At 43.0% G+C, this 17,507-nt stretch overlaps 1 protein-coding gene across 4 annotated transcripts; it reads left to right on the top strand.

The window, feature by feature from the left end:
- The first annotated feature begins 425 nt into the window (after positions 1-425).
- On the top strand, positions 426-16,070 carry LOC308459426 (B-lymphocyte antigen CD20-like). Of its 4 annotated transcripts, none has more exons than XM_080974849.1 (9): positions 437-647; positions 2,271-2,391; positions 4,308-4,427; positions 5,927-5,983; positions 9,261-9,461; positions 10,844-10,918; positions 12,657-12,778; positions 13,265-13,312; positions 15,633-16,070. In XM_080974849.1, exons 1-9 carry the CDS (start codon positions 613-615, stop codon positions 15,670-15,672), a joined length of 819 nt encoding a protein of 272 aa, XP_080830975.1. In that variant the 5' UTR covers positions 437-612; the 3' UTR covers positions 15,673-16,070. The 4 variants fall into 4 exon arrangements, with proteins under 4 accessions (XP_080830976.1, XP_080830977.1, XP_080830975.1 ...); XM_080974848.1 differs by having other exon boundaries at positions 439-647; positions 5,927-5,987; positions 9,265-9,461; XM_080974850.1 differs by lacking the exon at positions 13,265-13,312 and having other exon boundaries at positions 426-647; positions 5,927-5,987; positions 9,265-9,461.
- Positions 16,071-17,507: the final 1,437 nt, after the last annotated feature.

Raw genomic sequence — 17,507 nt, 5'->3', positions numbered from 1 at the left:
CAGAGTCTAATAAAAGGAATTATACAAGCATCCTTTCTCATTGGTAAGCCATAGCTCTAACCTATAAGCCTCATAAAAGGCAGCTGCTATGGGAGAAGCAAGACCCTCTTGGAGTGTTAATGCTGTGAGCCTCAGAAAGACACCACAGTCTCCATTGTGCCTCATTTCCAAAAGAAAACATGGACTATGGCTAAGACTGCCTGGAACCCCCTGAAATCTTGCACCACTGGGAGATTGGGGTGTTGTGCTGGGAGGTTGGGTTGTCCTGGGAAGATCTTGGCACTGGCAAGTTAGATGGGGTATTTAGGGCGCTGCTGAAAACACGTGTTTCACCTCGTCAAATGCCTTTTCTTTCGGTTTCTAGAAACCGAAATTCTCTTATTTGCTTGCTGACATTTCTCAGAAATCAGGTGACCACATATAACCACAACATAATTGGCTATGCGCTAGCTAAGGGGAGGAAGCTAAGTCTGAAAAGGATGTAGCTGCGTAGCTCCGTCCTTCAGGCCTGCTCTTCATTCTTCTGCTGTTCCCAAACACAGTATCCCTTTCACCACAGCCACCTGTTTTCTTTAAGCCCTCCTCAGTCAGCTCGAAGCAGAAGTGCCATCTATGGAGACTACACCTGGCTCTCTTTTCTATCCACGGTAAGAATGTTTGGGCAAGCGAGGGTGACTCCACATTGATACATCAAATGCAGCTGCATAGGCAGTGTCAGAGATGGTGATAATGATGATATATTAATTTAATGCCAATATAGGCTTCCAAGTGGATCACAAATGTTCTGGATTAACCAGTACTGTATTGGATTAAAAGGCTGAATCCTATGCATATTTTCTTGGAAGTAAGTAAGTGGGTTTGAGAGTGTTGCTCTCAAAGAACTATACAGTTATTTTGTATTATTACAACAGAACAATACTGTTGAGCTACTGTTCTGGACAGCAACATAATGCTTTTTCTGACTCTTTAGTGCTATAAAACACACACAGTTTGAAATGGATCAGTGTGTTCTCAGACGGCTTCTTTTCTGCAACCAGGAGAAAAAGCCTGACTTATTTTTATCTCATAAAATGCTGTCACTTCCATTCCATTCTTAACCTATATCAAAAGCTATAGGGTATCACTTTTTAAATGCTAGGAAGTATAAGGAGGAAATGAGCAGGAAGCGATTTTGATGAGATGGAAGAATAGTACAGCTTCAGGAGGCCTTGGGAGTGTGGAAGACAAAGGAAGTGGGACTTTGCTCCTGCTTCTCAGTCTCTCTGCAACTTTGGATGCAATTGGCCATGGTTTCTTCCTTGGACAGAAATAGGAATTGGGGACAGCAATGTCTTACAGTGGCTCTGGTCCCATGACAGACCATTTACAGTGAATTTATTTCACAGGAAGTTGGGTGGGAACAGACGGTGTATCTGCTAGAGGAAACTTAGCGGTGTGTACCTAGAGAACCACCCACAAAGTTGTGGTGCAGCCTTAACAGAGCATGTGATTAACTTAAAAATGTGTTTAGCTTTGGCTAGAATAAGCCATCCCCTTGACGCCAGAAGGCAGGTGAAAGGGTGGTGTCAGGGAACTGACATCGGAGCTAGAGGCGGAGGGAAGGCTCTCAAATGATGCTGGAGAAGGGCCCAGCAGGGAGAGAGGCAGCTCCGCAGATGGGGAAGCAAATCAGCGCAACACCAGGGATAAAGGGGGGCTGATGGGGGAATCGGCAAGAGGGCTCCAGGACTCTTCACTGGACACCAGCGGGGAGAGCACGGGTCCTCCTCTACCCACGCCCTCCCTGCGCAGAAGACTTCCGCGCAGAGAGAGTAGGAGGAGACTGGGTGTCAAACAACTTTTATGTTGGAAGAGATTTAAGAAACGCCCACTGACGGATTCTGCTAGCGACTGAGGCAGCCACGAAGTGAAGGGCTGCCCAGACTGAAAGGTTTAGCAAGGCAACAAAGCCAGGAGAGGCGGCAACTTACGCACGAGCAACCCATACTCATTACAGGTGGCATATTTTTCACTCCTCAGCAGCATGCTGTAATACAATTGCACTGGAATATATGATATCAAGAAGCTTTTAAAACTGCTTTCATGTGACCTCAACCTGGCCACCTGTTGGTATCAGTGCTTTTGCTAGGCTATCTCGTTTAATTTTACATTTTAATAACTTATTCTGAGCGGGGGCAATGCCTAAGCAGCAACGAAGAACCCTGCTGCAGAAAGGATCAAAGTGCATGCAACACTGCAGCCATAATTTCTCAATATTGATTTATCTGCAGAATGGATCAATACAGGCTGGCTCCACAAGCACCTTACCCTGGCAACGTTGTGGTGGTTGTCCCTCCAAGCCACGTTGGTGCAGGACAGAAGAAACTCATAGAGGAAAATGATGCTCTGGGGGTAAGATTGCATTTTCCCTAAATACCTGTATGCTTGGGCTAAGCAAAGGGAAAGGCTGTGAATGTGGTGTATGGGTACAAAACACCATGTGTTTAGTCGTTTAGTCGTGTCCGACTATTCGTGACCCCATGGACCAGAGCACGCCAGGCCCTCCTGTCTTCCACTGCCTCCCGCAGTTTGGTCAGACTCATGTTTGTAGCTTCGAGAACACCGTCCAACCATCTCGTCCTCTGTCGTCCCCTTCTCCTTGTGCCCTCCATCTTTCCCAACATCAGGGTCTTTTCCAGGGAGTCTCTTCTCATGAGGTGGCCAAAGTATTGGAGCCTCAGCTTCATGATCTGTCCTTCCAGTGACCACTCAGGGCTGATTTCCTTAAGAATGGATGCGTTTGATCTTCTTGCAGTCCATGGGATGCAAAACACCATAGAAAAATATATACAAAACACCATAAAAACACAAAACACCATAGAAAAATATATACAAACATCATCTCAGGAACATAAGAAGCTGCCTTGCACTGTGTCTATTGATCCATCAGGCTCAGTATTGTCTACACGGAGGGGCAGTAGCTCTCCAGTCTTCTCCAGCCCTGACTGGAGCTGCTGGGGGATTGAGCCTGGGACTTCCAGCAGGCAGTGTTTGAGCTCTACCACTGAGCTATGACCCTTCCTTTCAGGATTCACCCTCTTGGGCCAATCTAAGATATGGTCTATATAACGGTATGCTAACCAAGGAACTAGTAGTTCCATCAAGGGCAGAAGGATTCCCAGCATTTTTTCTCAATTTTGGTTTCCCCAATTTTTTGCAGAGGGTGCTATGACAAGTACTTGTTTAAATTTTGTATGTGTGTGGGATCCCTGGGCCTGTTTAGCACCATCCTTCTTCTCTTAGGGCGGATCTATACTCTAAACACTAACACTAAAAATGAGTTTCTGATAACCGTGTATAGCCAGTGCTTTTTTCTGATGGGACGCAGGGTTACACATACCCCTAAACATTTTGTGAATCTTTGTACTTGTGTCCATTTACTGTACTTATTTTCCCCGATTTGAACTATAAAATGGTGGTTTTCTTGAGTCAAAATGAGAGTACCCCTAAACATTTTTTAAGAAAAAAAAGCACTGCATATAGCCATATGACGTTCTTTTTAAACATTAATAATGTGTTATTAAAATGTGACACCAGAGCGCATTGCAGAGCTACCCCCTTCCAAAAACCAGGTAGACCTTGTGGAAAAGGAAACCAACGCCTTCATGTTTAAATTAAAGTGAACTGGATGTTTAATAATGTTTAAAATGCGGGTGTAGATCCAGCCTTAGATGGATTGCAATTTTCCTCCTTCTGGCTGCAGATAAGGGCCACACTCCAAGTCTCAAACTCAATCTCAATCCAAGTGCTCTGCCAGGAGACTTTCCTTTTTCCTTCTGAAGGTGGCAGAAGAAGAGTATAAATCAATTTTTAAGAAACAGTGGGTTCTCTTTCTGCTGAGAAAGCTTTGTAGTGAGGTGTCTCTTTCATAGATTTAACTGTATGATTAATCAGCTTGAACTCTCATGTGTGTTGTACTGAGATTTAAAGACAATTTCATTTCATTTAGGCTATTTAGATTCTGGTGTGTGTTGTAATAGAGAATGGGAGGGAAAAGAACACTGAATATGCCCTTCCCTTTGAAACATTGGTGGTAGCTTTCGTTTATTAAATTCTACGTATTCTCACAGTTCCATCAATGTGGAAAGGTTCCCCCCACTGTTCTATACTGTATAGTCATTTGTGATTTTATGATAGTGCTGTAGTTTTGAGGAGGACAATATGGATTATATGGGGCTTGTGAAGTTCAGTTAATAGTGTGCATATGACGTGGTCTCTAAGCCAGCTGTTTTATTTAATCTTTTTCTAATTTTGTCATCTACCTAAAGGCTATGCAGGTGGTTATTGCTATGATACATCTTGGTCTTGGAGGCATTTTGCTCTTTTCATCAAAGGATTGTGACACATGGATCATGACTGTCTGGTATCCCTTCTGGGGGGGTGCCCTTGTAAGTAGAATGAATAGTATTGTTGTTGATTCATCGCAATAGCATGTTTTCTTGAAGAGAGTGTGGCTATAGAATAGTGTTGTCTGTGTCAAATTCCTTTTGGGGGACAAATCATTCATCACCCCCTTCAAGCAATTATTTATTGACCATTCATCCTGATTTGCTTATGCCAGCAGGGGTTTTTTAACTTTCTGCTTCCAGGGCCTACTTGAGATGGCTAAAAGCTATTGAGGTCCACCATTCAGAAAACCATTCACAAGATGGCAGCCGATACAGGGAGAGCTTGGCATAATCAGCAGTTACCATGGACATAGCCAAAGGTGGGCAGGGAGGGACAGCTCCCCCCCCTTGATAAAAATCAATAAAAATGCATAGCTGAGCTCCCCCCCCCCCGCAACAAAAGGCCTGTCCATCCCCTTAACAAAAATCCTGGCTACACCCATGACAGTTACTAACATTTTCTACTGATATCAGATCCATCTTTGGAAATTGCTGCATTCTTTGTCACAGCATTGTGGCAAGCAGTTCCATAGATCATCTTTCCTCAAGATAAGTACATACATTGGCTCTGGAGCTCTTTTTCTGATATACTCCTCTTTCTGATATACTTCTCCCTTCACACACCCCTGTGTGACCCTCAAAGCATTTTATCCATCTCCTTTAATATATTCTCCTGTTCTCCTTTCACACTCCATTTGTACCTGATTTCTCCTATTTTTTTGATCCCCGACCCTTTAATACCCAGTTCTTCCACCTATAACAGTTTCCCCTTTTTATGCTCTTCCTTTCTATTCTCAGTTATTCTCAAGAACAACAATTTATTTCACTCTTTTACTTCCTTCAACTGGCTGTTTCTCCATAGAAAAGAGAGGCCCCCATGAAAGTGGCCCAAGACCCGCTGGTGGGTCCCAAACCAATGTTTGAGAAACACTGGCATACACCAGTTGTTGGATAACAATGACAATCCCAGGTTCACCCTGACATGCTTGCAGAGTGTTTACATGTCTTCCTCGCTAGTCGTTTGTTCATCCCAAACATTTCAGTGAATTTCTTCATCAGTTTCCAAACAGCAAAAGTGGGTATCGCACTAGGCAGAACAGCCTCTTAATCTTCTTTAAACACACAAACTTAAAAGTTCTGGTATATGATGGAATCACTCTCACAAAATACTGACAGCCTGGAGGCATCCTCTGTCCCCCATCGGTTAATTAGGATACTAATGCCTTTGCCTCACAGGACTGTCATAAGACTCAGGCATGTCCAAAGTCCGTTTCAGGGGCCTAATCCGGCCCACTGGTCAGTTTAATCAACAACTTTGGTTGGCCCTTTGGTGGGCCCTCATGGCCCTTCACTTCATCAAATCTGGCCCTCTTTGAAAAAAGTTTGGACACCACTGGTCTAAATGGAGGGTGGTTTTTGTTTGTTTCTGTTTTAAAGAGCCTGATAATGTAAGTAACATACTTCTTACTGTCTACTGTTTTCGGTTTTTCTCTCTCCAGTTCTTAATTTCAGGATGCCTTTCATCAGCAGTGACAAGAAAATCAGTTGCAGGTCTGGTAGGTTGATGTGACTTAACCCTGCTGTGTTTTTAATTGTTAAAACAACCAACAATCCAGGACTATCAGATGAAAAGGTACCGTTTGTTTCCATAGCCCAGAATTAGGTAAACTTTTTTGACCTGGGAAGCCAGATCTTTGTCACCTGCATCCAGCCAACCATGACACCCACCCATCAATCATCTCATGCCCAAAAGATGCCAGTTGATTGACAGGTGGCTGGTCACACCCATCTGTCAAAGTTGGGCTACAGATGTGGGGGAAGATAGCAAGCAGGATTGAACTCTGCCCGTAGAACTGGGATGGGTTCAATCCTGCTTTCTGCAGGCTGTGGGTATGCAAGGGAACTCCCTGCAGGGGATTCCCCCACACAACCAAATTGAGCTCCTTTTTCTCAGGGATCAATTGCATATACTAGTCCCTCAGACATAATTAATGCGTGCGGCCAAACCAAGCAGGATGGAGAGGGGAACCCACCCTTTAGATGATGCCAAACGCTATTCCAAGTGACACCAACTGATTGACAGATTGCTGTGGTTTACAGGAAATGGCCCCATGAGCCAAACTAGAACCTCTGGCGGAGCAAGACTGGCCCACAGGCTTGAGGTTCCCTACCCCTGCCATAGCCCAAGGCACACAATAGTCCCTAAGAGAATGGAAAGTTGGCTTTGAAGGATGTGTATACACACTTTCCCCCCCTCTCAGGTCATATAGATTTTTCAGGTAGCTAAAAGATAAAAATATTTGCAAAATCTGTTTGCCGGATGCAAAATTGATACATGCATCCATCACACCAGCAGCAGTCTCTCTTTCAAGTTGCTGTCAACTTTGAAGGGGGTAACAGATTGCCTCTCGCTTGCTGCCACTGGTTCAAACGCGGCTCCACCATATAATAATAATAATAATAATAATAATAATAATAATAATAATTTATTTATACTCCGCCCATCTGGCTGAGTTTCGCCAGCCACTCTGGGCGGCTCCCAATCAAGTGTTAAAAACAGTACAGCGTTACATATTAAAAACTTCCCTGAACAGGGCTGCCTTAAGATGTCTTCTGAATGTCAGATAGTTGTTTATCTCTTTGACATCTGATGGGAGGGCGTTCCACAGGGAGGGCGCCACTACCGAGAAGGCCCTCTGCCTGGTTCCCTGTAGCCTCACTTCTCGCAATGAGGGAACCGCCAGAAGGCCCTCGGCGCTGGATCTCAGTGTCCGGGCAGAACGATGGGGGTGGAGACGCTCCTTCAGGTATACAGGACCGAGGCCGTTTAGGGCTTTAAAGGTCAGCACCAACACTTTGAATTGTGCTCGGAAACGTACTGGGAGCCAATGCCGATCTCTCGGAACCGGTTAACCATTAAGAACCATTAAGCTCACTGTGTAGCATTTGGCCGCCTAGCCCACTTCACACAAACAACGAAGACCATTGTAACCCCTTAGAAAAGACAAACAAATGTATTGTGGCTGTCCACCTGCCCTGGGGTGTGGAACTGAGCTAGAGTATGGCTCCTTGAGTTAAGGTTCATTATCAACACCCTTTTATTTTGGAGCCAAGGGAACACCAGAACCTACAGGTGTGTACCTCAGAGTAACTCTTAGCTAACACCCTCAGCCACCTGCTAGAAAGAGTTGACTCTGTTGCCCCTTTACACACATGTAACATGCAGAGTGCAACCCGGCATGTGGCTGTGGTGAATTCTCCTCAGGAGGTCAAACAGGCAAATGACCCCAAGTTCCAAATTTTTTAGGAAAACAAAAAAGGTTTTGTTAAGGATTATGATAAGGGAAGTTGGAGAAATAAGGCAGCTGTTCAAACTAAAAGAGTGGTACTCTCGAAATAACCCACTCTGTACACTTATTGAAAGAGAGATTTCATTAGAAGCATTCACAAAGTTGTTTCAGGAAAGATAAAAGAAGGCCATTTACACACTCCTGTTTACTCTGTATCCTGTGCGCTCCCACTGCTGGTTTATTTATTTATTTTAATAATATTTATTACGTTTTCCAAATTAACAATCTAATAAAGGCCACATTAAAGATATTCCAAATTATAAAATAATCAATCAGACCAAATATTAAGCCAAATCATAATCATAAATCTTTTTTTGACTTCCCATGCTGTTAGGTCGGAGGATTGCGATCATCTCACATTTGCACTGCTTTCTTAATTAGTCCAGGTGTTTCCCATAAATCAGTCTGATGTTAATCCTTCATTTGTTTTCACAGCCTGCAAGCGAGTTATATCAAAACAATATGTTTCTGTGTGGTTGTTTATTTCATCCTTGTCTTTCACTTTTGATTCTTCACCATGCCTGTATCCCATGCGACACGTGCATCCCAAAATGGAGGAAATCTGGCTTTCTGCCAATTATTCCAGGCAAATGTCCAAACCTCTCCGTTTCAATTCATGCCAGAACAAATTAGCCTGTACTTTGGTCAGAAGCCTCCATTCCCATCTTCCACTCTTAACAGTCCTTCCAAATTAGTTGTAAAGCTTCTTAAATCTTTTCCCACACAGTTAATAATTAAATCAAAATTATATCAATATTACAATACAATACAATCTCACTTGCATACGTGATCAATCGGTATTCAGACTTTCCAGGGGGATTTGCCAAGTAAAATAGCAAATTATAAACCAAATTGTTCATAGATAGGAGTGTTCTTGAACCGAGGTACCACTGTACCTACGGTAAGTAATTTGTGTCCATTAATTTCAATGAGTCTACTTTGAGTATGACTGTTGCTGGATATGACCCAAATATTTTTGGTGGCACCTTGAAGATTCGTGGATTTATTGTGTGGCATAAATTTTTGTGGACTAAATCACTGACATCCCATGGCACTCCATGTGGAGAAGGCAACAGAAGGACAGAGCCAATGCATAAAACATCAGGTTGCTTTTCCACACATTCCTCTGGTGGCTTGGTGGCTGCTTTGGCTAGGTTAATTTATACTAGTTGTCCCCTATACTTGCCCTGTTTTTTTCCTCCATGACGTGCTATGTTACTGGAACCTCCTATAACTCTGTAACCTGAATCTCCCACATTTTGCATTTCTGCTGGGTCTTTGATGTTCTGAAAGCCGCTTAGACAAGCGACAGTATGTAGGGTGCCTCATTCTTACCAGAATCAATCCCCTCCCTCGTGCTCCCATAGTCAGAGCTGGCAAAGGCGAGGGTCAGGTTTGGTTCCCGAGATCATTCTCCCCGTCTCACCCATATCCCCACCCAACCCATAAATTAATTAAGCAAAACTTTCTCTTTCTCTTCCAGAGAGCATTCAGTTACCTCTTTAACACTCTTAGTGGCCTCGGTGCAATCGCTGGAATGTGTCTTTTGCTGATTGATGTAATAAAAAATAGAGAGAGAAACTCTTATGCAGTTACGGAGACATCTCGCTTTATATCCAAATATCTTCTTCCACAAATTCCTAATATTTCAAACTATTGCAAGACCACTGGGGCATATGAAATGGTAAGTTCCTGGATTCCATACAAGGCTAGTTCCAGGTTTAAGGAGGCCCTGGCCAAGGTGTTCTTTGGTGGTTCCCTTCCTCTGTTAGTTGGCCCTCCCAAGCTTACGTCACTGTGGCAACAGCATGCCAACCAATGCCATGCCTTTAAATTTCCAGAGTGCCTCACAACGATGCCAAGGCAGGAAACCAAACAGGGGGCTAAATCCAGCCACCTAGAGCTACTAGGAGTGGTAGGCCAGAATATATTAAAGGGATGAGACAGGTAGCAGCAGAGCACCAAGTTCTGTTCACGTGGTGGTCAAGGTGGGCTGGAGAGAAGTGCCTGAGAAAATGTTCGTGGGGAGGTAAGGAGGAGAGAGGGATAGAATTCATCTCCTTGCTGCTGCTGCTGCAATGAAAATAGCAATTCCCTTCTCACCCTCTGTATTATATTTGAATGGGATAGACTGTGTGGTGACAAATGTGGCTACCCATCACATCCAGTCTGGCCCTGTGTCTCAATCCTTTAAGTGCCTGGAGAGAGAGGCTGGCCTCTACAGCTTTACACAGTGCTACACACATCCTAAGGGCCACTGGTGACCCATCCTGACCTCTCTTTGACCCTCCTGCATCCGGTCCCACTGATCCTCTTGCCCTCCTCCTCCTGACACATTCTCCTCTCCCCATTATTCCTTTCCCTTTCATACAGATCCACCAGCACCAGGCAAGGTAGCTGAACTTAAACAGACCACCAAGCATACACAGAGTTGAAAAGGCAGGATGGAGAGAAAGGCAACCCCACGCTTGTGGCATAGATCTCCTCACTTCCTCTAGTGTTGAGACTTTTGCAGGGGGAGATTTATGACTGGTGTCAATCATAAATGGTTGATGTCATTTATGACTTGCTGGATGTCAAGCAAGTAAAAAACCTAATATTAGGGCTCATTCATACGTCTGTTTGCCCCTCAGCTTTCCCCTGGGAGAATACACTCTTTACTGCTGAATAGGAACAAGTGGCAATCAGATTTTCATCGGAGTGCTGTTTGCTCCAATTAAGCAGTAAAGAGAAAGTTTTCCCATGGAGAACAGTGGGGCAAACAAGAAAGCGCTCAGACCCATGCCTAGAAAACACAGGACAAGTGGAAAACCTCTTGGACCCATGCTTTCTAGGCATGGGATAATCCGCAGAAGTGTGGATAAGCCCTTGATTGGACAAAATATAGAATATATTGTTATAGGACTGTTATTCTGAGCTATGAAAGTGACTTAATCTTAAGTTCCTTGTGTTGTATTCTTCTGCACAAAGCTTCTTGTGTGAGTGTCACCCTAAAGCTGAGAATGAGATCATTCTCCTTGCATTAATGTTTGATATTTTTAACTGGCTGGTTGTTGTTTTTTGCAGGGAATTCTGTGTGTGATGCTTTTCTTCTCTTTCCTCGAGGCTACAACTACTTTTTCAGTTCTCTACAATAGCAGGGTGAGGATCCAGTAGCTCATAATATAAGCAAAAATATAAGAGAGTATTCTGCCTCCCGTCCTTTTGTTGTATATTTATTTAGTGGTATGCTAAGTGGCTTGCAAAACAAGACTGGCTTACTAGGCTCACTAGGCTGAATTCACACATTCATGTTTATCACCTGATGACTTTAGTCTCCCATGATGGCATGTAGGTATGAAATGGTTATCATCACAGAACATGGAACAAGTGGGAAACCCAGCCAGATGGGTGAGGTATAAATAATAATAATAATAATAATAATAATAATAATAATAATAATAGTTGTTGTTAGAGCCCCTCCAACACAATGCAAAGCTGGCATGAGGGTGTTTTCATACATGGGGCTTAACAGGGGAGGACTTCAGACTTGCAGGATCTGTGTTGTTGTTTTAATGTAATTCCAAGATCCAGCAAACAGAGCCAGGTGCAAAAGACTGAGAATTAAAGCCATCATTCTGAACCCAAGAGTTTGTTTTGAGTACCAGAAGCTGCTCTCACAGTCCTTCCCCATACAAATTCTGGATAGCCACATATTCCCCACCACCTTCATTTCAACAAATGGGGAGGAATGTCGCTTTGTTGTTGCTGTTCTACAGTGATTTGACAGCTGGAAATCTTTGCCCATCTTCTTAAAATCACCCTCTCAGTAGAAGTGAGCGAGCAAGGAGGACTATGCCAGTGAGAGAAACCAGTTATAGTTCTGCATGTCTTATCCCAGAAGAAATAATCCTTTCTAGGGGCACCCCTTGGAAACCCCCTTGGGAAGGGCTATAGTTCAGTGGCAGAGCATCTTCCTTGCCTTCAGGAAGCCCCAGATTCAACATCTCAACATCTTCAGGTAGGACTGGAAAAGACTCCTGCCGGAGACCTTTGGAGAGCCACTGCCAGTTAGTGCAGACACTGATCTAGATCAGTGGTTCCCAATCTTTTTTTTTGGCCATGCCCCACCTAAGCATCTCTAATATTTTGATTCCCCCCACCCCCGGTGACAGATAATTCTTATTATTCAAGAAGTGAAGTCCTATTCACATGGAGGAAGCTTAAAGGGCCATTAACTGTTAATAACTCATTCTCGAATTGCCCCCCTTAAAAATCTATTTGCCCCCCTGTGGGGCATGTGTCCCACGTTGGGAGCCACGGATTTAGATGGACCAAATGAGGTAGCTTTCCCAGAGTGCAGGCACCAAGTAACAGCAACCAGCCTCCAACTAGAAGAGGGAAATGGTTGGGCAGTGCAATTGCAAATCTGGAGTCCTATCCAAGCCTTGGCCCAGAGTTGACGTTTTCACTTATGTGGATCCCACATGACTTAAGAGGAGGTACACAGCTGGAGTAGGGAAATGCTGTGCTAGGGAAAAAAGCTTAGTGTGCTTTTTTCTTGGTATATTTAATAAAAAGAACTCCAACTTATTTAGTGCTAGGGAAAGGGGCAAACCAAGCTCTGACCCTAGTTGCACAAATTTTACAAGATCAATGCAGCAAAAGAAGGAAGCAAGGGCACATTGTGGTCACTGCCCTCCATTTTTTAGGTTGGTTCACTTGTCTCAATCCTGTGGCTTTGCAGAGAACCACAATAGCTAGGGTGAAAGGAAAAATACTCGGGTTTGCTAACTGGGAGCGTGTGTGGCTGGTAAATAGCAATTCAAACACCCGGGGAGCAGTGGTGAAGGGAGAACGAACAGGCACGGAAACTGATGGGTGGCACATTTTCTTTCAGGACAAAAAGAAGCACAGATCAGACAATGAAGAACAAAATGTTGCGTTGACATCACTCCCACGGGCACACTATGCAAACGGAGTTCCTGACCCACCACAGTACACTGCAACAGAAGCAAATAGGTGAGAATCCTGTCGAACTAGAACAGGCTTCCTCAACCTTGGCCCTCCAGAAGTTTTGAGACTACAATTCCCATCATCCCTGACTACTGGTCCTGCTAGCTAGGGATCATGGGTGTTGTAGGCCAAAAACATCTGGAGGGCCAAGACTGAGGAACCCTGAACTAGAAGATAAATCCAGCCTTCAACTTCCAGTCCTAAGAAACACGGGGAGCTATTTTGTTTTGCAAGCCCTGGGTGATGCATCAGAGGGGACCTGTGCATTCTGCTCCAAGCAGATGCTTTCTGAGTTCTTGTCCCCACCCCCACCCCCGTATGTGTATCTGTCTGTAGATGGCAAAGTTCCACCTGCTTCTTTTCTGTGTTATCAGGATGTTGTTAAGGGAACAGGAGCAGGGCCAGTTTAAAAAGGGGAAATTAGCAATCTCATGATGAACAAAACTTGGGTCACCCTTGCGTCACGTTAACGTTTGAACCTTCATTTTGTAGATACTCGCAGCTTCCTGAAAGCATCCCTGGAAACACACAGACAGACTGGTGAGTCCTTTGCAAGAGTGAAGAAAGTGGAGCTCATTCTCCGTTATGAATAAGAGTTTAGGCAGGGCTCAAATTGTTGGGCACCTGCCAAGCCCTATGTGCACTGGGGGTGGGGTGGGGTGGGGTGGGGGGTGGCTCTATCAGTCTCTACACCAAGGATGGGGAACTTGCAGCTCTCCATTGTGGTTGCACTCCAACTCCCATCAGCCCTAGCCAACATGGCCACTGGTCAGGGATGATGGGTGTTATTGTTCAACAACATTTACATTGTCTATTCCTCCTCCAGAGCCTCCTGACCACACTGCTCCTCTTCCTTCCTGTTTCTTATTGCTCACCATGATGGTGTATTTTCTGAACACCTGCAGTGCTTTTTTTTTCCCCTTTAGAAAGTGTACCACACAATGACCTTGAGAAATCATCCAGCAAAAATAGTACTTATCCTTCCCTAGGAAGGGAATATTAATTGGACCACACACATATGTTGAGACTATATCTAGCACTCTGGTGCTTCTCTGTTCAAGACATGGAGGGAAAGAAGATTTGAGGTTTACCTTCATCCCTGTTTCAAGTTCCTTGCGTTGTAGTTCCGCAATGGCCTTGGTGTCTCTATGACCAAACCTTCTGTGCCAGAGTTCTGGATCTGCTTCATCCTTCTGGTGCATGTGTGCCACATTTGCAGTACACAGTTCTGACAGATTAGTCTTGTAGACACCATTAATCAAACATGCTTCAGCATATAATTTGCCATCTTAGGTTACTTGGCATTTACCATTTCCAGATTGCATAAGGAAACCTTTTCTGTCTGAGGTGGACACACAGATCATGTCACAATTCAGTCAGTTTTCTTTCAACCGATTGCTTAGCTTGAAGTTTAAGGTTCCTAAACCTGTACCACATATCTTCATGCTTACACCATTTGCAATTTGAATATTGCTATCCACAGATTGATTAATATTGTCAATGTTTCCAAAGAAGTCTTAATCATAACTCATATGTGAAGAACATCCAGAATCAATTATCCATCTGTTTAATTTTGAATCACAACTGTTTACAGTTACATTCTCCTCATGCAGGAAAAAAAAGTTTTTCCTTGTTCCCTTTATTTTGACTTGGTCACTTAAATGAAAAGGATTTTGCTGGTTTGAGAGCTTACAAAATTTGGATATATGTCCCTCTTTGTTACATCTGAAACAAGCCACCATTTGGGCTCTCCTCTGAGACTGAAACACATAGTTTGTGTCACGGGGTTTTCCATTCCTGGCTAGAGAGGTTGCTCTTCTCTCCATACATTCCTCTCTCAAGTGACCAATGGCATCAAGTTAGGGTTAACCTTGGTTATTCATCCATGGGAGCTGGCTTCATATGGTGGAAGAGAGTGAAGAAAGAAGCTTCACTTCTTTCTTCACCGGAGACCTAATTGGGTCTAGGAATACAATTCTGTGCTCTTAACCCCTTAATGTGTTAAGTAGCTCCAAGATTGCTGGTTGCTTGACTGCAATTTCCCACACTCTGAATAAAAGAGCTGAGACATGAGGCAGGAGCAGGAGCTTAACCCCAGAGGAAGAAGGCAGGGGAATGGGCTGGGGTGGCCAAGTCAAGGGCCTACTATGGGCAACTTGCCCAAGAGCCCTTCAAAACCTGGAACCAGCATGTAAGAAGTTACAATGGTAGAGTCAGATCATTGATGCCTCTGTTGGTCCAGGAACGTCTTTAGGGGGATGCCCACCAAGGCAAATCAGAATCTACTGGTAGATCTCTGGGCAATTTGCCATAGATTGGCAAGGTTTCTGACTCCCAGTTGTATAATAGCAGCAACAAAACTATTTCTCCCCATCTAAGTACGTTAGGCTGCTGCAGTGATAAAAGAGAACCAGTAATGGACTCTTATGTGAATGACTGTGAGTTCAGTTCAGTTTTGGTACTGGAAACAAATAACTAGGCTCAGAATGTCAGGCCCTCGTGCTCTTTAATTCTAACAGTTGAGTGTTTCATATCTGGATCCGACTGGTAGATCCAGTAGAAAACAAAACCATTCTAACAAGCCTGAAGTCTGCCCACCCTACACTGACTTGCTGTAGCTGTCTGGGGTTTCACACTCAGATCCTTCCCAATCCTACCTGCATATGCTGGGGATTCATCTTGGAACCTTTGGGTTGCAAAGCATGTGCTCTACCACTGAGTTATTGCCTTCCCCTATACTGTATATATTATTTCATTGCTTCCATTTTGTTTTTTCCACCAAAACCCAGGACTCTTATCCCCACCCCCACATCCATTTGATACCCTCTTACACATTCCTTTCTTCTTTCTCTGTCTGTAGGCCCCGCTATGCTGCCGGTTATGAGCCATACACTGGATAAAGTTGGATTTTTAATCATCACCACTCTTTTTTGCTTTGTTGATGTTTGATTGTAAGGTTTCAAGCATTTTTTTTGTTTGTTTTTATAATGCGTGGCTACATTAAGAATTCACAGTATTTATCATTATCTACCATCTTGATCTGCCATATCCAATATTATTTATCACTGATGCACCAATAAAGCAGTGCAAACCACCTTGAAAGATGGCTGCCTTTTGCTCTAAGAACATTGTGGAGGCAGAGGAGAGAGAACAGAGAGGCTGGACGTGGGTTTTCTTTCTTGTGTTGTTTAGAAACCTGGACTTCCCTTATTTCTACTGTATTGTGCTGTTATGGAAAAATTAGAGCTGTATGGCTTTCTAGTGCCTTACTCTGCTAATAAAGCAAATTGTTAGAAAATGGTTGTGAAAAAGACAGTAAATCACCGTTGCATCTCTTCAGTACCATGTAATAGTGCCTGGGGTTCAGTCGTAAGTAGGTCGCGGGTGGCACTGTGGTCTAAACCACTGAGCCTCTTATTGGGAAATTTTAGAACAAGACGGAGATAGACTGAAATTGCAGAGCTTTGAAAAATTAAAAAACAAAGTGCGAGACTGGCTTCATTATTATCAGATAATGGAGGCATTCAAATTGGACAAGAAAATTGGCTTCCAGGTGGAAAGATCTAAACTAGAAACTGAACTGTTAGAACCCAAAACTAAGAATTTGTCAAGAATGTATAACTTGCTGCTGAAATGGAACACTCAGGATGAAACGGTAAAATCGGCTATGATTAAATGGGCACAGGACATTGGACATAACATTATGTTTGCTGACTGGGAACAGTTGTGGACCACAGGTATGAAATTTACGGCATGTAATGCCTTAAAAGAGAATATTATGAAAATGATATACAGGTGGTACATAACCCCAGTCAAGCTTGCAAAAATTTACCACTTGCCCGATAACAAATGTTGGAAATGTAAAGAAACTGAAGGTACATTTTTTCACCTTTGGTGGACGTGCCCAAAGATTAAGGCTTTCTGGGAAATGATATATAATGAATTAAAAAAGGTATTTAAGTATACCTTCCCTAAGAAACCAGAGGCCTTTCTCCTGGGCATAGTCGGCCAAATGGTGTTAAAAAAGGATAGAACTTTCTTTATGTATGCAACAACAGCAGCAAGAATACTCATCGCAAAGTATTGGAAGACACAAGAACTTCCCACGCTGGAGGAATGGCAGATGAAACTTATGGACTATATGGAACTGGCTGAAATGACTGGTAGAATCTGTGACCAGGGAGAAGAGTTGGTGGAGGAAGATTGGAAGAAATTCAAAGACTATCTTCAGAAACATTGCAAAATTAAAGAATGTTAGAGTGATGTTGGACTGAAAATAAGCGGCTTCCAGCTGTACAGGTTAAAGTTAATGATAGACTAAGATTAAGATTAGGATTAATGATGTTTAAAGAAATGGAAATTTGACAATTAAGAGGGAAAATTTTAATGTTATATTATATTAAGATTAAAGATTAGGTTTAAAGAAGTTGAAGTTATATATTACAATATTATATTAAAGTGAAAGATTGGGATTAAAAAAGTTGAAAAGAAACTGCCGGACAAACAATTTGGATTGGAATACAAAAGAAGGAGGTATGAGGAAGTCCAGAAAATAAGTAAACTAAAAAAACGGAAATGGAAAAGAGATATTGTTTTTAATTGTTATGTTTTTTGTTTTTTATTGATGAATTGTGTTGTTTTTTTGTGTTTTTTGTTATCTTTTTTTTGAGATATGTATTGTGTATGTTTTTTCTTTTTTTGTTGTTGTTTAAAACTTCAATAAAAATTATTTATA

Source organism: Podarcis pityusensis (assembly GCF_964106645.2).
Source record: "Podarcis pityusensis genome assembly, chromosome: 1".
NCBI lineage: Eukaryota > Metazoa > Chordata > Lepidosauria > Squamata > Lacertidae > Podarcis > Podarcis pityusensis.
Note: the sequence above shows the minus strand (reverse complement) of the source record. Positions and strands in the feature narration are given on the sequence as shown.